A 25,015-nucleotide genomic window follows, 5' to 3' on the forward strand; every position below is an offset into this window, starting at 1 on the left:
AATAATAACACTCTTCTGAAATGCAATCATTTTACTGAAGTTTTGAGAGAAACCTTAGAGATTTCCAATCACCTAAATAAGTAGGTTAAAAACGAGCACAAGTTACACTTGTACAAGATAGCAGGAATTCTTTTCTTTAAAGGTTTTTTTTTTCTATCCTATTTCCATGAACTGTATATTTTTTCCTCCCACCAGGTGGAGGCAGAAAGCCATGCTTGTACAGTCCCACATAGCTTGGTTCCTAGACATTCAAAATTCCTCACACAAGTTACATTCTTAAACAGAATCTCTATGCTGAAATAAAATCTGAGATGAAGAGTAACCTTAACGCAATGTTTTGTAGCCCTCATCACATTTGAAAGTGAATAAAAACACCAAAAAGGCATTCTTTTTCTCTGAGAAGAATTAGAGTGAAAAAGGATAGATTAAACAAGGCAAGACAATAGTCAGCCACTTGCACACAATATTATTTTAATATGTTCCACTATCTGTACTGTATTCTAATAAGAGAAACAATAAAAGAAGCCGTTCATTACAACTGTGAATCGGAAGGATTTAAAAAACATAGGCACTGCCCTCATATACAATAGCTTAATATATTCACATATTGCATCCATATAGATAAACATTTCTTGCGAAACCTGGCCCCTGGCCACTCAGTTCTCACGCCCAGTTTCTTACGTATTCTTCCAGAACAACACCTATTCTACCACCACCAGCGCTCTTTAAAAACAGGGACAGTAATGCTAGCATTATTACACACAGCATACTTTTCTTCCTTTAATCCAACAACATATTTGGGAGTTTTTTCAAGGAAGAGTGCCCTCAATGTTTGTACAAAAGCAGAAGTATCTTTTTAAAGTAATATATACTATGTTATACCATTTGAAATGAAGAAAATGGAGTAGCCCTCACAGTCAACAAAAGTCAGAAATGCAGTTCTTGGGTGCAATCTCAAAAATGACAGAATGATCTCTGTTTGTTTCCAAGGCAAACCATTTAATATTACAGTAATCCAAGTCTATACCCCAACCAGTAATGCTGAAGAAGGTGAAGTTGAATGGTTCTATCAAGACCTACAAGACCTCTAGAACTAACACCCTAAAAAATGTTCTTTTCATTATAGAGGACTGGAGTGCAAAAGTAGGAAATCAAGAGCCACCTGGAGTAACAGGCAAATTTGGCCTTGGAGTACAGAATGAAGCAGGGTAAAGGCTAACAGAGTTTTGCCAAGAGAACGCACTGGTCACAGCAAACACTCTCTTCAACAACACAAGATGCTCAAAACTGAAATCAGACTGACTATATTCTTTGCAGTCAAAGATGGAGAAGCTATATACAGTCAGCAAAAACAAGACCGGGAGCTGACTGTGGCTCAGATTATGAACTCCTTATTTCCAATTCAGACTTAAATTGAAGAAAGTAGGCAACACCACTAGACCATTCAGGTATGACCTAAATCAAATCCCTTACGATTATCAGTGGAAGTGACAAACAGATTCAAGGGATTAGATCTGAGAGACAGAGTGCCTGAAGAACTATGGACAAAGGTCTGTGACAGTGTACAGGAGGCAGTGATCAAAACCACCCCCAAGAGAAAGAAATGCAAAAAGGCAAAATGGTTGTCTGAGGAGGCTGTACAAATAGCCAAAAAAAGAACAGAAGTGAAAGGCAAAGGACAAAAGAAAAGATCTGAATTCAAATTCCACCCATTTGAATGCAGAGTTCCAAAGAATAGGAAGGAGAGGTAAGAAAGCCTTCCTCAGTGATCAATGCAAAGAAACAGAGGAAAACAATAGAATGGGAAAGACTAGAGATCTCTTCAAGAAAATTAGAGATATCAAGGGAACATTTCATGCAATGATGAGGTCAATAAAGGACAGAAATGGTATGGAACTAACAGTAGCAGAAAATATTAAGAAGAGGTGGCTAGACTACATAGAAGAACTATACAAAGAAGATCTTCATGAGCCAGATATCAGGATGGTGTGGTCACTCACCTAGAGCCAGACATCCTGGAATGCGAAGTCAAGTGGGCCTTAGAAAGCATTACTACAAACAAAGCTAGTGGAGGTGATGGAATTCCAGTTGAGCTATTTCAAATCCTGAAAGATGATGCTGTGAAAGTGCTGCACTCAATATGCCAGCAAATCTGGAAAACTCAGCAGTGGCCACAGGACTGGAAAAGGTCAGTTTTCATTCCAATCCCAAAGAAAGGCAATGCCAAAGAATGCTCAAACTACTGCACAAGTGCACTGATCTCACACACTAGCAAAGTAATGCTTAAAATTCTCTAAGCCAGGCTTCAACAGCAGGTGAATGGTGAACTTCCAGATGTTCAAGTTGGATTTAGAAAAGGCAGAGGAACCAGAGATCAAATTGCCAACATCCGCTGGATCATTGAGAAAGCAAGAGAGTTCCAGAAAAACATCTATTTCTGCTTTATCGACTATGCTAAAGCCTTTGCCTGTGTGGATCACAGCAAATTGTGGAAAATTCTTAAAGAGATGGGAATACCAGACCACCTAACCTGCCCCCTGAGAAATCTGTATGCAGGTCAAGAAGCAAGTTAGAACTGGACATGGAACAACAGATTGGTTCTAAATCGGGAAGGGAGTACGTCAAGGCTGTATATTGTCACCCTGCTTCTTTAACTTATATGCAGAGTACATCATGTGAAATGCCAGGCTGGATGAAGCACAAGCTGGAATCAAGATTGCTGGAGAAGTATCAATAACCTCAGATACACAGATGATACCATCCTTATGGCAGAAAGCAAAGAAGAACTAATGAGCCTGTTGATGAAACTGAAAGAGGAGAGTGAAAAAGTTGGCTTAAAACTCAACATTCAGAAAACTAAGATCATGGCATCCGGTCCCATCACTTCATGGCAAATAGATGGGGAAACAATGGAAACAGTGACAGACTTAATTTGGCGGGGGGTGGGGGGGTGGGGGGGGTGGGGGGGTGGGGGGGGCGGGCGGGCTCCAAATTCATTGCAGATGGTAACTATAGTGATGAAATTAAAAGATGCTTGCTCCCTGAAGAAAAGCTATGACAAACTTAGTCACCATATTAACAAGAAGGGATTACTTTGCCAACAAAGGTCCGTCTAATCAAGGCTATGGTTTTTCCAGTAGTCATGTATGGATGTGAGAGCTGTACTATAAGGAAAGCTGAGTGCTGAAGAAGTGATGCTTTTGAACTGTGGTGTTTCAGAAGACTCTTGAGAGTCCCTTGGATTGCAAGGAGATCAAACCAGTCAATCCTAAATGAAATCAGTCCCGAATACTCATTGGAAGGACTGATGCTGAAGCTGAAGCTCCAATACCTTGGCTGTCTGATGTGAAAAACCAGAAAAGACCCTGGTTCAACCCTTTTCTAATCACGGTCCTTGGAAAAGACCCTGATCCTGGGAAAGACTGAAGGCAGGAGGAGAAGGGGACGACAGAGGATGAGGTGTTGGATGGCATCATTGACTCGATGGATGTGAGTTTGAGCAAGCTCCAGGAGTTGATGGGACAGGGAAGCCTGGTGTGCGGCAGTCCATGGGATCACAAAGAGTCAGACATGACTTGGAGACTGAACTGAACTATATCATTTGAACAATTCTAGATCTTATTTAAAAAAAATAAAAATTTCTAAATAAAATTATAATTGATATACCCAAATTCTGGGCTTTATTACTGTAATTTAAATATAATAATGTACCATCTTGTAAGGTTTTACATTTTTTATAAGACTAATCAAGTATTTCTAGGACTAAAAAGAACTGACAAGAAGTAAAATCAACTTTCTTATTGCTCATGCGATTAACAAACCACACACTGTATACTGTCATCACAAAATGCTAAGTTTAACCAAAGTACTGTACCTCATGACGGGTGCTTGCAAATCCAGTATTTTCCTCATCTCTAAATTTAATGCTGGAGCACACTGTTCTTCCTTAAAATGGGGTGTCCCTTTCATTTGCGGGCTTCCTCTAAAAAAAAATAATACACAGGATTAAAGAGAAAGATATTCAATTCAATCGTATGTACAAATCAAGTGTTCATCCTTTAGGTTCTCAAGTAAAAAACATATTTAAATTCTATTTTAGCAGACAATATAAATTAGAAATTAATGTGTTTGACCAATGTAACCTGTGTTGGTAGGGGTCGGGGGGTGGGGGGGTTGGTAGTAGAGGGAGAAAAGCAAAGAATCTAAAACACAAACACACACACACGACAGTCAGGATAAAAGTGAATTCTCAAAGGAACCAAGAGATATCTTATTTTAAATGACTGATTGCCTTTTTCTGAGTTGGACAACTATGGAACTTATATACCATTCTATCGTATGGTGCATATCCGAAGTGATCCAAATCGTCACCTCATCTTACCTTAGTCCACACCTCACTCTTGCTTTCTATTCTTTAGGTGTGTATCAGACAGAAGGTCAGATTCAGGGATACAATTAGGAGATGTTTTAAGTAAGTGGTAATAAATGGCAAAATGGCTAAATTTGAAAACTCCTTGGCACTAAATGGCTGCACTAGAGCAGCTAGGTCAATGCCAACATAACTGAGCTGTCACACACAACCCCTCAAAAGGACTATAAAGATGTTTCAGAATCTTTCTAACCATATGGCATTTGGACCATTCTTTCTCAATGCTTGTGCTAGGATTTAATAGCATTCTGTCTATTCTCTTACTATCAGCTATGATTAACTCAAGGCAACAATTAGTCTGCCTTCATCATCTTTCCATCTTGCTAGCTATAATCCTATAAATCAATTTGTCAATATTACTAAAATTATGTGCAAAGAGTCTAACAAGTTAAACAGCTTTTAAGAGTCCTAGCTTTGAGAAAATTATTTGGATGCTAACAAAATTATTCAGATACTTTTTTTTCTTTTTTTTAATTCAGACACTTTTTAATTTTTAGGTTATTTCTCATATCGAAGCCTGGTGGGGCTTTATTATCATCCAGCTACTGCCATGTGCTGGAATATCTGATTCTTTCTACATGTCTGAATGGCTATACTAGCTAATGTTTACCAAACATGTTCATGTTCAATTAGTATGTTTGACTGATATGACAGCCCTTAGAAGGCCACTATGAGTTATTATCAATAATTTATAGGACTCACATCTGACTAATTACACAAAACACTGTGATGAATTTCCTGAGACATTCTCCACGTACATATAGTTTTAAAGTTATTTTTCAAAGTAATACATACATATATTGATAAAAAGTCAAACAATGCTAGAAGGCTTACAACCAAGAAAACTACAGAAGTAGTCCTTTTTCAGTGACGAAGCAGCCAGCTTGAAGTCTTTGAGCTATTATCTTTTTTTATTTACTTGCATATTTTTAAACCATGTGTTTACACTGCTTTAGCATCATTAATTTTAGACATTATTAACTTTCTATTCTCATTTACCATTCCCCCCCATCCTCCCAACATAATTATACCAAATGTTTTCATTATGATGATTATATAACTATGTTTCACTTCTGGGTCAAGTAGTGTTCAGTAATTACATTTCTTTTCTTATATAACTTGCTAATTTTCTTGAAGTTAACTTTACCACATGCCTCCATTTGCTTGATTTCCTTTAAACTTATACCTAATTGTCTCAAACTCCTTAACAGCTCTGACAAAACAACTCTCAATATAATCTTCTATTTGGTCAAACCTGTTTCAGAACTTATCATTTCCATTCCCCCCACCCCTGCCTCTGGAGTCACCCTTCTTTATGCCCAATGGCCTACTGCCTAAGTCTAGTGCATAGCTATCAAATATGATATTTACTTTGTCATCATCCTTATGATTTCTTTGCTTCTTTCCTATGTTGAATCCTTTATTTTATAGATCCCGTATCTTCCTCAGTTCACATATTCTTGGGGCTTCCTGGAAAGGTGCATGAGAAGTAAACTTAGAACTCTCAAGTCTGAAATGTCTCTATTTTATTATGACATGTGAATGAATGCTTGTCCTTCCAAAAAAGACTATGATAAAGTTGTCTGAAAAGGCATTTCTCCTGCTATTGTTCTACATCCTAGGAGGGTCCCACAAATGTTTCTTCCAATGCTTTTACTGAATTTTAAATTTCTGCTATCATGCTTTTCAATTCCAGGAACTTTCTCACCGATTTCCCCTTTTTTCTTATAGAATCAACTTTTTAAAATTAGGCAATACCTGTTTAAGGTTGTTTATTATTATCTCCCCAAAGTGCTTTTTTTTCCCTGCACTATCTCCTTTCCATCATTTGCATTTTTAAAAGAGGTTTATTTATTTATTTGGCTGCACTGGGTCTTCACTGCAATGCGCAGGCTTTCTCTAGCTGTGGCACAAAGGCTCTAGAGGGTACAGGCTCAGCAGCTGCAGTGAGCTGGCTCTCTAGTCGCAGCACACGGGCTTAGTTGCCTCATGGTACATGGGATCTTCTCCAGCCAGGGATCGAATCTGCATTCCCTGCACTGGAAAGCAGATTCTCAACCTCTGGACCACCAGGGAAGTCTCATCTATTTCCTGTGAGTTTCCTTTTTTCTGTTGTGTGTGTCTGTTTTACGTTGGAAACTTTCTTAAGATGGCTAACAATCCTTGGCCAACAATATTTCTTCATGTTTAACAGGTTAGTAAGAAAAAACAAATTATAAGCTCTGTGTGTTTAAGCTGGGTTGTCAACTGGTGGGCCTCAGTATACTGGCCAGAAGTCTTCCAATATGATAGCCTGTTGGGTCATTCATCTGGAGTGATTTAATTTCTCCAGGAAGAATCCCTCAATCCTGTCTGGGATATTTAAGTATGGAAGCCAGATGTCTGGAGCAGAGCAAGGGAAGAAAGCTTGACATCTTATCATTCAGCACAACAACTTTCACTTAATCACCATTTTTAGTTTAACATCTCATCCTTACCCTATTCTGTGTCTGGAATCCCTCTGGTTTAACAGACAGTGTATTTCCTGTCTCCTGTGAGGTAAGAACATAGAAATTCCATTCCTTGTTCAGATTTTTCAAACAATCCCCATTTATGGCCCCCTATATTCTGTGATATTAGTACCTGAGCCATTCTAGAGTTCTGATCAAACAAGCTGTTGTTCACCAATATCACATATGCAATCATAGGCTCTCAGGTTTGATATTCTTGAGTCATTTATTCCTACTCATCCAAATTTTTGGTTATTGGTTAGTTATTTACAGCTGTCATTAAAGGTGGAAAACAGAATTTCAACTTTTCGTTTTAATTGCTGATTTTCAAGAAAAAGGCAGAGGTCTTCCCTGGTGGTACAATGGATGGGAATCCGCCTGCCAATGCAGGGTAGACAGGTTCGATCCCTGGTCTGGGAGGATTCTACATACTGAGGAGCAACTGAGCAGGAGCACCACAACTACTGAGTTCATGTGCTACAACTAGTGAAGCCTGGGCGCCTAGAGCCTGTGCACCACAACAAAGAGGAGCCACTGCTTGCCACAACTAGAGAAAGCCAGCACACAGCAACGAAGATCCAGCGCAACCAAAAGAGGAAAAGTGGAAACCTCATTACCCAACTTTAAACTGGAAACTATTTTCCTTTATATAAATACTATCATTTAGTAAAGCTAAAGTATTAAGCATTTTATAGCAAATTTAAGTGAATTTTGACTTCTCAGTAACTTTCAGTGCAAAATTAAGAAATATATTTCACAGTGTAGTTTGCATTGCTTCCTCCAGAAGTACTAAAAGGCAGGCAACTGTTAAAATCACAATAACAAAAAAATTAACTTTCTGATCAAAAATACTATTACTTATAATTCAATAACAATTTGAGAACTGCATCAGATTTTTGAAAGGGGAGGCTTCCCTGGTGGCTCAGATGGTAAAGAATCTGCCTGCAATGTGGGAGACCTGGGTTCGATCCCTGGGTTGGGATAATCCCCTGGAGAAGGGAATGACTACCCACTCCAGTATTCTTGCCTGGAGAATTCCATGGACAGAGGAGTCTGGCGGGCTACAGTCCATGGGGTCGTAAAGAATCAGACATGACTGAGCAACTTTCACTCATCCACGGAAGATGAGGCGGGAAGGATAAGTTAAAGTCTAACTATGAAGAGCACTGAATGCCAGAAGGAAAAAAAGCAGTCAATTGAGCATTCACTAAATATGAGTACACAGTAAGTTCTGCAGACATTTTCTCAACTGACTGACCACCATCCTTTGAATCAGGCATTATTATCTCTCTTTTTCCAGAAAAGAAACTGAAGCTTCAGTTTATTAAGAATTCTATTTATGGTCACACAACTAGTAAGTGAAGGAGTTGACATGTGAGCCAGTGGCTTCAATTCCAGGTGCTAAGAAACTGAACACTAGTAGACTTAAAGAGGTTAATAATAACCTTTGTGTACACAAAGAAGTATTACAATGAATGCCAAAGAAGGGATTAGGGATAGGGTGGGGAGGAACAGTCTGGAGATTACTTAGGAGACTATTAGCAAGAGTACACCAAGGCATCTACTGGCAGTGGCAGTAGAATGTCTTTTCAGACAACTTTATCATAATCTTTTTTGAAAGGAGATAATAAAAGCATATTGAGAATTATAACTCTTACTCAGTCACAGAGGCTTCTTAGAGACAGACACAATCACACTGTATGCATACCTGATTGTCATTTAAGCTACTGAAAAATAATGTATTTTTAATTCTTGGGCACATAAAATTGTGCTTTCCTGACCATTTAAAATGAGGTACGGCCATATGACTTGTTTTGGCCTATAAAACAAAAGGGGAAGTAATTTGTGTTACTTCTGGGCAGAGGATTTAAGAGCCAACACTTAGCACATTATGCTCTGCTTTAATCCTCTATCTCAGGGACTCAGCTGTCATAAGCTTAGCTTATGACATATAGTACAGCTGTCCCTTGGTGTCTGGGGAGGACTGATTTCAGGACCCACCATGCATATAAAAATCTACTGATACTTAAGTCCCACCGTTAGTCCTCTTTATCTGTGGTTCTGCATTCACAGATTCCACTAACCATGTGTCATGTTGTACTATATGTTTATTGAAAACAACCACTCGTAAGTGAACCTGCACAGTTCAAACCCATGTTGTTCAAGGTTCATCTATATACTACGTCAAATAACTATTAGAGTTATTAGACCATGGTCCAGTAAAACCCAGCAATAGCTTGTGATTATCATTCACAGGTGATTTTATTCAGTATGCAGTTTGAGGAGCAGAAAGAAAGAAGAATGAAGAAAAACAAATGTAGCTTAAGAGACTATGGGACGCCACCATGCATACCATCACACATATAATGGGAGCACCAAAGGCACGGCAAGAGAAAGGAAGCAGGAAGAATAACTGAGGAAATAATGTTTAAAAATGTTCCAAATATAATGAAGACATGAAATCTACTATCCAATGAACATAGCAAACTCCGAAGAAGGATAAATTTTAAAAGATTCACACCAAGATACATAATCTGTAAACTAATGAAAGACAGAATCTTGAAAGCAACAAGGGAAGTGACTTGTCATATACAAGGGATCCTCAGGACTTCCCTAGTGGTCCAGCGGTAAAGAATCCCCCTAGTGGTCCAGTGGTAAAGAATCTATTGTGCAGTGCAGGGGATGTGAGCTCAATTCCTGATTGGGGAACTAAGATCCCACATGCTGCAGAGCAACTAAGCCTGCATGCTCATTCATGAACACCTTATTGCCAAATTCAGACTTAAATCGAAGAAAGTAGGGAAAACCACTAGGCCATTCAGGTATAACCTAAACCAAATTCCTTATGATTGATTATACAGTAGAAGTGGCAAATAGATTCAAGGGATTAGATCTGACAGATGGAGTGCCTGAAGAACTATGGATGGAGGTTCGTAGCACTGTTAAGGAGGCAGTGATCAAGACCATCCCTAAGAAAAAGAAATGCAGCAAGGCAAATGGTTGTCTGAGGAGGGCTTACAAATAGCTGAGAAAAGAGGAGAAATGAAAGGCAAATGAGAAAAAAAGGACATACCCATCTGAATGCAGAATTCCAAAGAATAACAAAGAGAGATAAGAAAGTCTTCTTAAATGAACAATGCATAGAAACAGAGGAATACAACAGAATAGGAAAGACTAGGATCTCTTCAAGAAAATCAGAGATACCAAGGGAACATTTCATGCAAAGATGGGCACAATAAAAAATAGAAATGGTATGGACCTAACAGAAATAGAAGATATTAAGAACAGGCGTCAAGAATACACAGAAGAACTATACAAAAAAAGGTCCTAATGATCCAGATAACCATGATGGTGTGATCACTCACCTACAGCCAGACATCCTGGAGTGTGAAGTCAAGTGGACCTTTGGAAGCATTACTACAAACAAAGCTACTGGGAGTGATGGAATTCCAGCTGAGCTATCTCAATCCTAAAAGATGCTGCTGCTAAAGTGCTGCACTCAATATGCCAACAAATTTGGAAAACTCAGCAGTGGCCATAGGACTGGAAAAGGTCAGTTTTCATCCCAATTCCAAACAAGGGCAATGCCAAAGAAAGTTCAAACTACTGTACAATTGCGCTCATTTCACATGCTAGCAAGGTAATGCGCAAAATCCTTCAAGCTAGGCTTCAACAGTATGTGAACTGAGAACCTCCAAATGTTCAAGCTGGATTCAGAAAAGGCAGAGGAACCAGAGATCAAACTGCCAATATCCGATGGGTCATAGAAAAAGCAAGGGAATTCCAGAAAAACATTACTTCTGCATCACTGACTACGCTAAAGCCTTTGACTGTGTGGATCACAACAAACTATGGAACATTCTCAAAGAGATGGAAATACCAGACCACCTTGCCTGTCTCCTAAGAAACCTGCATGCAGGTCAAGAAGCAACAGTAAGAAGCAGAGGTTCAAAATTGGGAAAGGAGTATGTCAAAGCTACATACTGTCACCTTGCTTATTTAATTTCTACGTAGAGTACATCATGCAAAATGCCTGCTTGGATGAAGCTCAAGCTGGAATCAAGATTACTGGGAGAAATATCAGTAACTTCAGATATGCAGATGACACCACCCTAATGGCAGAAACCGAAGAGGAACTAAAGAGTCTCTTAATCAAAGTGAAAGAGGAGAGTGAAAAAACTGGCTTAAAACTCAACATGCAAAAAATGAAGATCATGGCATCTGGTCCCATCACTTCATGGCAGCTAGATGGGGGAAAAAATGGAAATAGTGACAGACTTTATTTTCTTGGGCTCCAGAATCACTGACTCCAGCCATGAAATTAAAAGATGCTTACTCCTTGGGAGAAAAGTCATGACCAAGCTAGACAGCATATTAAAAGGCAGAGATATCACTTTGCCTACAAAGGTCCGTATAGTCAAAGCTATGGTTTTTCCAGTAGTCATGTACGGATGTGAGAGCTGGACCATAAAGAAAGCTGAGCTGAGCATCAAAGGAAGAACTGCTGCTTTCAAACTGTGGCACTAGAGAAGATTCTCGAGAGTCCCCTGGACTTTAAGGAGACCAAACCAGGGTTAGGGTTTAGGGTTAGGGTTTTCCTTCCCAATCCTAAAGGAAATCAATCCTGATTATTCACTGGAAGAACTGATACTGAAGCTCCAATATTTTGCCCATCTCATGTGAAGAGCCACCTCACTGGAAAAGACCCAAATGATAGGAAAGATGGAGGGCAAAAGGAGAAGGGGGCAGCAGAGGATGAGATGGTTAGATGGTATCATAGACTCAATGGACTTGAGATTGAACATACTCAGGGAGACAGCGAAGGACAGGGAAGCCTGGCATGCCGCCATCCATGGGGTAGCAAAGAGTTGGACGCAACTGAGAAACGAACAACAACAATGAATGAAAAGATAATTCTATATCTACATTATGGACTCACAATGCATAATGATGTAATGTGTGACAATAAGAGGAAATAAGAGGGATGAAGTTGTACAGGAACACAGCTTTAGTATTGTAATCAAGCTATTAATTCAATCTAGGTTGTTTAAATGTAAGATGCTAAGTAATTCCCAAGGTAACCACTGAGAAAAACTAAAAATATACAGAGAAAAGGAAATGAAAAAGGAATCAAAATTAAACACAAAAGAACTGAGCATCAAAAAGGATATGACACATGAAAAACAAACAGCAAAATAGCAGAATTCCTTTCTTACCATCAATTACTTTATATGCAAACAGATTGAACTCTCCAATTAAAAGGCACACTGACTGAACAGATTAAAGAAATATATGATCCCACCTCTAAGTTTTCTATAAGAAACTCATTTTAGAGCAAAAGAAATAAGTGAATATGAAAGGATGAAAAAATATTTCATGCAAATAGTAACTAAGACAGAGCTAGGCGGTTGTAGTAATATCTGACAAAATACTTTAAACAAAAAATTGTTACAAGAGATAAAGGACACCGCATAATGATGAAAGAGTCAATCCAGCAAGACGACGTAACTATTATAAACAGATAAACTTTTAATAACAAGAGTCCGAAAACTTATGAAGCAAATACTGAAGCAAATGAAGGGAGAAATAGTTCAAAAGTAACAACTGGACATTTCAATACCCCACTTTCAATAATGTACAGTACAATTAGACAAAAGATTAGTAAGGAAATAAGAGAATCTGAACATTATAAATCACTCAGACCTAAGACACATACCAAACTACCAGGTAATAGCAGAATACACATTCTTTCACAAATGTACATGAAACATTCTCTAGGATAGAACACATTAGGTCACCAAAATGCCTCAATACATTTAAAAAGACTGAAATCATGCAAAGTATCTGATCACCATGGAATGAAACCACATAGCAATAACACAAGGGAAATTAGAAAATATACAAAAATGTAGAAATTAAACAAGTCTCAGAGACCACCAACAGGGTAAAGAAAAGACCAAAAGGAAAATTAGAAAATCCTTTGAGACTAATGAAAATGAAAACACAGTGTCATAGAGGGCAGTAAATGCAGTCATCAGAGGAAAATTTACAGCCAAGATGCTTAAACTTTAAAAAGAAGAAAAATCTCAAATCTATAATCTAACTTCACTCCTTAAAATGAACTAGAGAAGAGCAAACTTAAAGAGGTGGATGTGATTTACAACAAAACTAGCAGACGGAAGGCTATCATGAAGATTGGAATGGATATGAACAACAACAAAAAACCCCCCAGGAAACTGGAAAATAATAGAGAAAATCAAATAAAGCACAGGTAGTTCTCTGAAAACATCAATAAAACTGAAAAACCTAAAGGAAAAAAGATTCAACTTACTAAAATTAGAAATGAAAGAAGGGGCATTGCTACTAACCACAGAGAAATAAATGGATTATAAGAGAAATCATATTTTAGTGAACCTGAATTTCCTTCTTTTCTGAAAACACATTGTCAAATGTCCAGTGGAAGTAGATTATGTTTAATAATTCAAAAGGCAACCCAGACAATGACAACTGCAACTTACTAAAGACCTACTAATTCACTGCTCTTATCTTACAGATGCACAAAAGCATAGAAAATAACTGAACAAGCATCTTTTCCAAGTCAATGCCTGCAAATAGTAGGACACAGATTGAAACCCAGGTGTCTCCAGTTTCAAATCCTATTCAAATCCACATCTCTAAACTGCTATGTATTTATTAGAAGTAATAATACTAAGTCCAATATCATAAGAAAGAATGAAAAATGAAATTAAGCCATTTTTAGAGTTTTGTTTTACTGATGTATTTTTCATGAATTAAAAGCAAAGTTTCACTATGCAATTAAGTAAGGGCTTCCCAGGTGGCACAGTGGTAAAAATTCCACCTGCCAATACAAGAGACAAGAGATCCCTGGGTCTGGCAGATTCCCTAGAGAAAGAAATGGCAACCCACTCCAGTATTCTTGCTTGAGAAATTCCACAGACACAGAAGCCTGGCGGGCTACAGACCCATGGGGTTGCAAAGAGTCAGACAAGACTGCACACATGCGCATGCGCACACACATGTGTGCGCACACAATTAAACTCTGCTGCTGCTGCTAAGTTGCTTCAGTCGTGTCCGACTCTGTGCAACCCCATAGATGGCAGCCCACTTGGCTCCTCTGTCTCTGGGAGTCTCCAAGCAAGAATACTGGAGTGGGGTGCCACTGCCTTCTCCAATGCATGAAAGTGAAAAGAGAAAGTGAAGCTGCTCAGTCGTGCCAACTCTTCACGACCCCATGGACTGCAGCCTACCAGGCTCCTCCGTCCATGGGACTTTCCAGGCAAGAGGACTGGAGTGGGGTGCCATTGCAATTAAACTCAACAGGCATTTATTTCAACAAAGTCTATTTGTGCAAGAAATCTCAAATACTTCAAATGCCAGCTAAAGAAAACAACGAGGTGGCTCAGATGTCTGCGCCTACAATGCGGGAGACCCAGGTTCAATCCCTGGGTTGGGAGGATCCTCTGGAGAAGGAAATGGCAACCCACTCCAGTACTCTTGCCTGGAAAATCCCATGGACAGAGGAGCGTGGTAGGCTACAGTCCATGGGGCACAATGAGTTGGACATGACTAAGCGACCTGACTTGACTTCACTTCAAAGGAAACAACATGGCAGATGATCTGATAAATCTTGTGGCAGAGGGGCCAGGAGGGGTATGGAGGGCACAATAACACAGGGACATGGGACAGGAATTTCAGAAGTACAGTGTTTTCCTAGCAATGCAACTTACCCAAGGCCTATCTTTCCTTCTAAGTGTAGCTCAAATGTCCCTAGCTACAAAACTTTCCCTGACAACTCCAGCATCTTTGCCTGAAATGCTATTAATATTACCACTTTTAGGGATGTTCACTTGGCATTTGCTATTTTATACTGCCGTTAAATACTTATTTCTTCACTAGCATCTTATACCTTTCCAGCATCAGGACAGCTAATGTCTTACAAGTGATACTATAGCACACAATAAGTATTTGATGATGATAATGAAAATGAATCTAATTTCAGATTTTCACATCTTTTCTTTTTCCCCAGTTTACTGAGGTGTAACTGACATAGAACCCTGTATGAGTTTAAGGTGCACAACAAAACGATTTACATATATTTTTTAAAATAATTACCTCAGTAAGATTAACATCCAACATCTCATATAATTACACTTTTTTTCCCTTGTGATGAGAACTTTTAAGATCTACTCTCTTACAACTCAGATTATCAAGTTTTAAAATGTCTGGAATGTGTTAGACTTGATCCAGCAAGTTCTGGCAGTCCGAGGTGACTTCTGGACCAAAAGGCTTTGATTCTCCAACCAGAGTTCTGGTAAGGCTCAGGATGTTTTCTTTCCTCAAACTCTGTACCTCATATGGCATCATTCCGAGTCAATCTAATTGTTTACCAGAATGTCAATAATGAAAGCACTTTGGGATGAAATAAAACGATGATATCTTAAATGTGCTAAAACATACCCAGTGAAAACAGACTAAAGTTGACTGACAGGGACATAGATGGTCAGTCACTTTATTGCTATAACCGAAAACTGGTGCCAAATTAGCCCTCCAGATACAATTAAAAAAAAAAAAAAAGAAAACTGGACAAAATATAAGAAACAGTTTTCAGACACTGCATAACAGGCAGCACAAGGATGTACTCCTGAGTGAAGGGAGGCAAACAAAGCTTTCTGGTAGAAGTCACTTTTGATATTACCATGTAAGTTAGGAGAACACAAGCATAATACAGCAGTCTTGTTAAGTTGAGCAGAAGAAGATTAAAGTTTAGGGAAGCAGAAGCAGCTATTTGTGGAACAGTACAAGAGAGGCAGGAGATATAGAAAAAGAGCTCTGGAAACCAATATAGGTTCCCCTTAAATGTTGCTAAATACTAAGCTACGCCTGTATGTAGGGAAACTCCACAAGGTCAGCCAAAGAAAAACTTCCAGAGTTTCAAGTTGTAGAGCTCATAGAGGCCTTGGGGAAATCCTAGTTCTGACCAGATCAAAGAGACCTGTTTAAAGACCCAGGACGTTAGTATAGAGATCAGAAGTTCTAATGTAGCCTAAAGGTTGAATCTGCCCTAAAATATATATAAATAAGCTCCAAAAGGATCAAGAAAATCTCCAACTTAACTGCTCTCCAAGACAAACCTCAACATTCTTTAAAGCAAAAGAATAAAAATCAGACACTCGATACGTAATACAACGTCCATCCTCCAATCTTAAATGTGATATGCCCCAGCAATTCAACTCCTAGGTATTTATTTACTCAAATATAAAGCTAATTGGAAAGTGAAACAAGACTGGAATCTGAAAAAGCAGACTAGGTTCACAATTTCACTTTTTACTGTTTATGTCTCTCACTATTTGTGCATTGAATATAATTTTTTAAAGATAATACTCCATTTACAGTTGTCACAAAATATTGGATAAATTTCCTGTGCTGTTCAATATATCCTTGTAGTCTATCTTACACTCAATAGTTTCTATCTACTACTCTCTCATGCCTATATTGCCCCTCTCCTCACAGGTAACCAGTAGTTTGTTCTCTGTATCTGTGAGTCTGTTTCTTTTTTGTTATATTCATTAGTTTGTTACATTTTTTAGCTTCCGCATAGAAGTGATATACAGTATTTGTCTTTCTTTTTCTGTCTTTCTGTCTGGTTTATTTCACTTAACACAATGCCCTCTAAGTCCATACCCTCTAAATCCGTGATCTCTGCATGGATATCAAACCAGTCAATCCTAAAGGAAATGAATCCTGAATATTCACTGGAAGGACTGATGCTGAAGCTCCAATCCTTTGGCTACCTGATGTGAAGAGTCGATTCATTAGAAAAGACCCTGATGCTGGGAAAGACAGAAGGCAGAAGGAGAAGGGGACAACAGAGGAGGAGATGGCTGGATAGCAACACCAACTCAATGGACATGAGTTTGAGCAAACTCTGGGAAGCCTGGCATGCTGCAGTCCATGGGGTCACAGAGTCAAACATGACTGAGCAACTGAACAACAACCTGTTCTAAGATAGAGCATGGCTCCCCTGGTGGTTCCGTGGTAAAGAATCTGCCTGCAATGCATGAGACATGGGTTCAACCCATGTCTGCAACCCACTCCTGTATTCTCGCCTGGGAAATCCCATGGACAGAGGAGCCTGGGAAGTTGCAGTCCACAGGGTCATAAAAGAGTGAGACATGACTTAGTGACTAAACAACAACAAAGATGGAGCATATGAGAAAAGATAGGCAGTCTGAGAGTTAAGATGCTGTCACATAATTTGACGATGCTGAGATACTCTAGAAAAACTCATATGATAAACTCATAAGATTCAGAAAAGAGAAGCAAGAGATAATAGTATTTCTAAAATTGAGAAGATGACTGACTACTGGTCTCAACTATGCTGCCTTTATTCTTTAAGACTATTATAAACCACTCCAGATCATTCATCCTTTCTTTTTTCTTAAATTCCTAACTCCCCAAATAAATCCAAGAGTAACAGATGACTAGAATGAAAGAGGATTGAGGCAGTGCAGTACTGGTGATTAAATACACAGATTTTGAAGTTACAACATTTAGGTCTGATCCTGAGTGTGTCATTTACTAGTGTGTGACTCTAGGTGGGTTACTTGGCCTCTCTGATGCAAGTAACTGTCCATAACTACCTCATCAGGTTGCGACAGGGATTAAATGAATTTGAAAAGTGCTTAGAACAGTGTCTTGAACCGCGTAAGTGTTTACAATGGCACAGATAATAATACACTCGTTAAAACTAATTTTTTTTCATTTAAAAATTCTATACAATTTTTAAAGGTTACTTTCCATTTACAGTTATTACAAAATATTGGCTGTATTCCCTATGTCATGCAATACCTCCCTGTGCCTATCTTACATCCTATAAAAACTAAGTATTTTTTAAAAACTCCCCTCAAATCAGATTTTAAAAACCTAAGCCATATAATCCTGCAAAGAACTGAAGAGGAAAATATTTTTATTCCCATTTTATAAACAGGTTCTACTAGAAAAACTAAGAAACTTACTAGACTAAAAAATCCAACTAGAAAGTAGTCTAGCACACAAATATTCGATTGGCCAAAAAGTTTGCTAGGGCTTTCCATCACATATTTTGGCCAGCCTAATACATAATAAACTGATTAATTTGCTCTGCAAAACTATTCCCATATAAGAGATTTTATTCCACTTTATGCAGTAGTTACTAGCAGTTAGACTCTAAAAAGAGTATACTATCAACTCAAAAGCAAAAAATGTACAACATACAGTATTCTTGCCTGCGAAATCCCATGGACAGAGGAGCCTGCCAGTCTATGGGATCACAAAGAGTCAGACACGACTGAGCAACTAACACAGGAAAAGCGTACAAAAAACAGCAGTTGTCCATATTACTTTTTCCATCTACTACGTGCTTATCTAAACATTTAATATGCATGATCTTATTTAATCCTTGAAATAATAACAACTGCTATCTCATTCTACAGATGAAGAAACTGAGGTTTTAGAGGGATTAACTTGATAGAAGTCATACAGCTGAAAAACAGCAGAACTGACATTTAATTCCAAGTCTATCTGACATCAAAGGCTATATCCCCTTTCATTATTCATGCTGCTCTAAGGCAATGCATACTTTATTGAGGCTCACATACTAAAAAATCTTCAGTACAATGAAGATCATCCAAGTCAAAAAATAATAATAATGCTCTTTACTTCTCTAGCTTAACATATGCAGTCAAACAGCAAAATTCATGCATTGTTGGGATACTAGTTAGTATTACAAGGTAAGAAACTTTAAAAAATCTTTGGGAAACAAAAAATGAATCTCAAAATACTGTTTCAAAACACTGGAAATACATGTAAATCTTGTTGGTGAAATGAAGTGTATTTTTCACTGTTTCCAAAGATGTCATTTACCTCCCCTGCCCATCTAGAAGAGAATAATAATAATAATAATCACCTATAAGGTGACCCTGTTTATTGCTTTTTATTTACAGGAATGTGTTTAAACTGAGAATTAAAATGGATTACATTTCCTCTTATAAGATTGCTTTTACCTATTTATTTTTCAAATCTTTGTGTTTCTTAGCCATTTATGACTCCTTCATATAAAAAATAGTAAGCCTTGGTCCTATCAACTGCATAATTTTCCCTCAGTTTGCTACTTTTAATGTTTGTTTTATCACTGTTGATTTTCAGAAATTTAAACTTTCATAAAATGAAATCTATTTTCTCTTTCACTTCTTATATAACTAATAACATCTGTCTTCCACCGTCTAGAAATGTGATAAATAATTAATTTTATTTTCATCCAGTTTTAATGGCTTGATCTTTTTTTTAAAAAAGGTGTCATACTTGAAAATTATGTTATTTTATTTCAAAAGTTCTTTCAATAAAATGTTCTTATTTCAAAAGGCAAACAACAACAACAACAAAACAATATAAAACATACTGAACAACGAAGATTAAAGATCAAAAGTCCAAGCTCCCTCAAATCCTTTCGGGGCTACATGCTTAGTCTATGCACATACTAAAATATACAGGGAAAAGTGCCTATAGCTGGCTGACATTTTGCCTCTTCTCTTCACAATCTCTTGGCTCATGCACCCCAATGGAGACTAAAGAATGCTGAGCTAGAGTATGTTAGTAGTGATTCTGAATGTCCAAGAAGGGGGACAGTATTGGGCTGGCCAAAAAGTTCATTTGGGCTTTCCCATAAAACATTACAGAACATATTCATCCAAGATTTCCAGACTTACTATAGAATTTTTTTTTATTCAAGTGACAGCAGTTTGAAGACTTGGTAATTTCTGAAACAGTGTTTTTGGAAATGCTGGCCCAGCACTCCAGACAACCCTAAACTGCAACATTTTGTGAATACAAAGTACACAAATTAAATATTAAAAAAATAAAAGATAATGAACTTACTTGGGATACACTGGTTCATAAAGGTACTTGTCCCCTCTTGTAGTTGTTATGTGAAAAAACAAGATGTAGCCATTTGCCGTCTGAAAGATAAATTTTATTTACCATGAATTAAAGGGTAAAGCTATGATTGTAACCTTAATTTTAATTTTATTTAAAGTATTTATTTCAAAGTATTTCTTTCTTTGAAAATATTTTACTCTTAAGAATACTCTTTTGAAGATCTACAGCTAAATTATCCAAGTAAATGAATCACTATGTTTCAGTATAATCTATCTTGTTCATAAAGTAACTCATGAAAGGAATTTATAGGTTTCAAAATATTCCATAGGTAATTGAAATTAATAATTTATAATAAGCTGTAGACATTAGTATTCTAAAATAGCTATTATTCAGGTAATAGATGGCTATTTTGCAAAATATACAGACTGTTCTGAACTCTGGAATAATATGGTAAAATTTTTCTGAGTTTTTAAAGCAATGACACCACCAAATGGTAATAGTATGATGAAATTCAACATACTTTATACATTTCAAAATCAATAAATTAGCCTGATTTACTACAAAATATACTCTTGAGACAGAAGAAAAATAGAGAAACTTCAATTTCAAAAGTTTGAACATCAGCTAATTTTTCTAAGTTAGCAAAATGCTTCAAACTGTATTAACTAGGTCAGAAAGAAAAATACCATACAATATCACTTATATATGGAACCTAAAATATGACACAAATGACACATATTTTCAGGACAGAAACAGACTAACAGATAGCTAAAACAGACATGATTGCCAGGGTTGGGGATGGACAGACTGGGAGTTTAGGATCAGGCAGATACAAATTTTTATATAAGGAATGGACAAATAACAAGGTCATACTGTATTGCACAGGGATCTACATTCAATATTCAATATCCTGTGATAAACTATAATGGAAAAGAATATTAAAAAGATCATGTGTGTGTATATATATGTATAAATGAATCACTATGCTGCACAGCAATTAATACAGCATTGCAAATCAACTACATTTCAATTAAAAAATTATAAATTGTTCTAAAACAAAATGTCATATGATCATGGCAGATATTTACTTATGAAGCTCAACCAACCATTTTACACTTATATAAATATAAAACAAACCTGTATTTAGCTTTTTCTAAACGAACCTCACGCAAAGAGTTGACTCATTGGAAGACTCTGATGCTGGGAGGGATTGGGGGGCAGGAGAAGGGGACGACAGAGGATGAGATGGCTGGATGGCATCACCAACTCAATGGACATGAGTTTGAGTGAGTTTGGTGATGGACAGGGAGGCCTGGCGTGCTGCGATTCATGGGTCACAAAGAGTCGGACAAGACTGAGCGACTGAACTGAACTGAACCAGATACTTTCAGACATAACAGAATCAAGTGGCAATGTTTTACTCAAACTACTTTATATTCATACTGAATTCCTGGCATTTTAGTGGCAGGACAGCTTTTACCAAAAACAGAACTGAAAAAAAAAAAAATTAAAAAATTATTCAAGGTTTCAAATTTCTTTCCAGTACAGGTTTTCTGTTTTTCATATAAAGGAATGCAAGAGGAAACACTCAATTTCTTCAGGAAAGCCAGGTGATCTGTTTTTAAGCTAAAAATGTTAATATTTCATAATGTTTTCCAAAACTCTATTTCAACATATTGGGATACCAAAGAAAAAAGGATAAAATCCTCCAGATAAGATAGTCATTCTAATTCCTCATGTACAATTTTATATTATTCTAATGTGAAAACTATGAGATCAAAAAGAAAATGGATGCAAATAAAAACCATACTAAAAGTTTCACAGATGTCACGACCCCTATATAGATTACTGACTAAAATGTGTAAACTCTACTATTGCATGGGCTAGAAAAGTAAAACAACATAGTACAGTACTTAGATAAATAACATACATACTTTGTCTGGAGTATCAGTCACTCAAAGTCAAAAGTTTAACATTTCAGAACATCAAATGCTAATAATATTTGAGAATTTTAACAACTGCTTAGAAGACTATAATGCCAGGGAAAATACAGCATCACTTTGCCCCAGCATTTAGAAACCTTACATAGACAGTATACTAGATGACAGTATACTAGATGAGATTACAAATATGGCTATTTTGGTATTACAAATATACTATTTTGGTATTCTCTATCAATCATCTCTAGCAGCTAAAGTTGGCTTTGCATGTATATCAAATGTTATATATTTCCAGATATTAATGATTTCATCAGCGATAATTTCATAAACACGCCTGCCTTTGAACAACAAAAGTTTTGGTGGTAAACGATCGTTCTTAAAAAAAAGCATCTTTCTGTATCTATACCAAAACTGTTATTATTATGTAGTGAGACCATAGTTAGATCGTCCTTCTCTTCTTATCCCCAAATACTGCAAATTTAAGTATATAACTCGAAACCTTCTTCTAGTATATATAATAAACATAAGTACACACTCTAAGACCAGCTTTTCTAAAAAGTTAATGAAAAGACAAAATAAAGAACTTCAAAGTTCTCTTTCTTGTTATTCCTAATCTTCCTGTTATCATTCCTAATCTTAAAATATTTTTTTCTTTCTCCAAGGCATATTACTGGATTATATGGCTTTAACTACAGAGGTCCAGGAAGCAACTGTTAGAACTGGACATGGAACAACAGACTGGTTCCACATTGGGAAAGGAATATGTCAAGGCTGTATATTGTCAACCTGCTTATTTAACTTATATGTAGAATACATCATTAGAAACACTGGGCTGGATGAAGCACAAGCTGGAATCAATATTGCTGGGAGAAATATCAATAACCTCAGATATGAAGATGACACAACTTTTTGTTTTTAAAAATTTTTTTAAATCAATTTTTAAATTTTAATTGGAGGCTAATTACTTTACAATATTGTAGTGGTTTTTGCCATACATTGACATAAAATCAGCCATGGTGTATATGTGTTCCCCATTCTGAACCCTCCTCTCACCTCCCTCCCAATCCCATCCCTCTGGGTCATTCCAGTGCACCAGCCCTGCGCACCTTGTCTCATGCATCGAACCTGGACTGGTAATCTATTTCACATATGATAATTTACATGTTTCAATGCTATTCTCTCAAACCATCCCACCCTCGTCTTCTCCCATAGAGTTCAAAAATCTGTCCTTTGTATCTATGTCCCTTTTGCTGTCTCACATATACAGTCCCTGTTAGCATCTTTCTAAACTCCATATATATGCATCAATATACTGTATTGGTGTTTTTCTTTCTGACTTACTTCACTCTGTATAATAGGCTCCAGTTTCATCCACCTCATTAGAACGATTCAAATGCATTCTTTTTACTAGCTGAGTAAATTTCCATTGTGTATATGTACCACAGCTTTCTTATCCATTCGTCTGCCGATGACATCTATGTTGCTTTCATGTCCTGGCTATTGTAAACAGTGCTGTGATGAACATTGGGGTACACGCGTCTCTTTCCATTCTGGTATCCTTGGTGTGTATGCCCAGCAGTGGGATTGCTGGGTCGTATGGCAGTTCTATTTCCAGTTCTTTAAGGAATCTCCACACTGTTATCCATACTGGCTGTACTAATTTGTACTCCCACAAACAGTGAGAGGGTTCTCTTTTCTCCACACACTCTCTAGCATTTATTGTTTGGAGACGTTTTGATAGCAGCCATTCTGACCGGTGTGAGATGGTACCTCATTGTGGTTTTGATTTGCATTTCTCTAATAATGAGTGATGTTGAACATCTTTTCATGTGTTTGTTAGCCATCTGCATGTCTCCTTTGGAGAAATGTCTGTTTAGTTCTTTGGCCCATTTTTGATTGGGTCGTTTATTTTTCTGGCATTGAGCTGCAGGAGCTGCTTGCATATTTTTGAGATTCTTTGTCAGCTGCTTCATTTGCTATTATTTTCTCCCATTCTGAAGGCTGTCTTTTCACCCTGCTTATAGTTTCCTTCGTTGTGAAAAAGCTTTTAAGTTTAATTAGATCCCATTTGTTTATTTTTGCTTTTATTTCCATTACTCTGGGAGGTGGGTCATAGAGGATCCTGCTGTGATTTATGTCAGAGAGTGTTTTGCCTATGTTTTCCTCAAGGAGTTTTATAGTTTCTGGCCTTACATTTAGATCTTTAATCCATTTTGAGTTTATTTTTGTGTATGGTGTTAGAAAGTGTTCTAGTTTCATTCTTTTACAAGTGGCTGACCAATTTTCCCAGCAGCACTTGTTAAAGAGATTGTCTTTTCTCCATTGTATATTCTTGCCTCCTTTGTCAAAGATAAGGTGTCCATAGGTGCATGGATTTATCTCTGGGCTTTCTATTTTGTTTCATTGATCTATATTTCTGTCTTTGTGCCAGTACCATACTGTCTTGATGACTGTAGCTTTGTAGTATAGTCTGAAGTCAGGCAGGTTGATTCCTCCAGTTCCATTCTTCTTTCTCATGACTGCTTTGGCTATTCAAGGTTTTGGTATTTCCATACAAATTGTGAAATTATTTGTTCTAGGTCCCTGAAAAATACCACTGATAGCTTGAATGGGCTTGCACTGAATCTACAGATTGCTTTGGGTACTATACTCATTTTCACTATATTGACTCTTCCAATCCAGGAACAAGGTATATTTCTCATCTTTCTGTGTCATCTTTAATTTCTTTCATCAGTGTTCTATAGTTTTCTATATATAGGTCTTCTATATCTTTAGATAGATTTATTCCTAAGTATTTTATTCTTTTCATTGCAATGGTGAATTAATTGTTTCCTTAATTTCTGTTTTCTCATTGTTAGTGTATAGGAATGCAAGGGATTTGTGTGTGTTAATTTTATATCCTGCAACTTTACTATATTCATTGATTAGCTCTAGTAATTTTCTGGTGGCATCTTTAGGGTTTTCTAAGTAGAAGATCATGTCATCTGCAAACAGTGATTTTTACTTCTTTTCCAATCTAGATTTCTTTTCTTTTTCTGCTCTGATTTGGTAGAATTCAGTTGTGAAGCCATCTGGTCCTGGGCTTTTGTTTGTTGGAAGATTTTTGATCACAGTTTCAATTTCCACACTTGTGATGGGTCTGTTAAGATTTTCTATTTCTTCCTGGTTTAGTTTTGGAAAATTATAGTTTTCTAAGAATTTGTCCATTTCTTCCTAGTCCATTT

General features: G+C 37.2%; 1 protein-coding gene across 2 annotated transcripts in view; it reads right to left on the reverse strand.

The window, feature by feature from the left end:
- The window catches only part of RIC1 (RIC1 homolog, RAB6A GEF complex partner 1), a 142,913-nt gene that overhangs the window by 53,134 nt on the left and 64,764 nt on the right, over nucleotides 1-25,015 (reverse strand). For both annotated transcript variants that reach the window (XM_018052017.1, XM_005683688.3), the window contains exons 3-4: nucleotides 19,852-19,931; nucleotides 3,875-3,982 (exon numbers count right to left, since the gene is read on the reverse strand). In XM_018052017.1, the coding sequence (XP_017907506.1) occupies nucleotides 3,875-3,982; nucleotides 19,852-19,931 (188 nt within the window). The remainder of the gene's footprint in view (nucleotides 1-3,874; nucleotides 3,983-19,851; nucleotides 19,932-25,015) is intronic.

This window comes from Capra hircus, chromosome 8 (assembly GCF_001704415.2).
Source record: "Capra hircus breed San Clemente chromosome 8, ASM170441v1, whole genome shotgun sequence".
In the NCBI taxonomy this organism is placed as follows: domain Eukaryota; kingdom Metazoa; phylum Chordata; class Mammalia; order Artiodactyla; family Bovidae; genus Capra; species Capra hircus.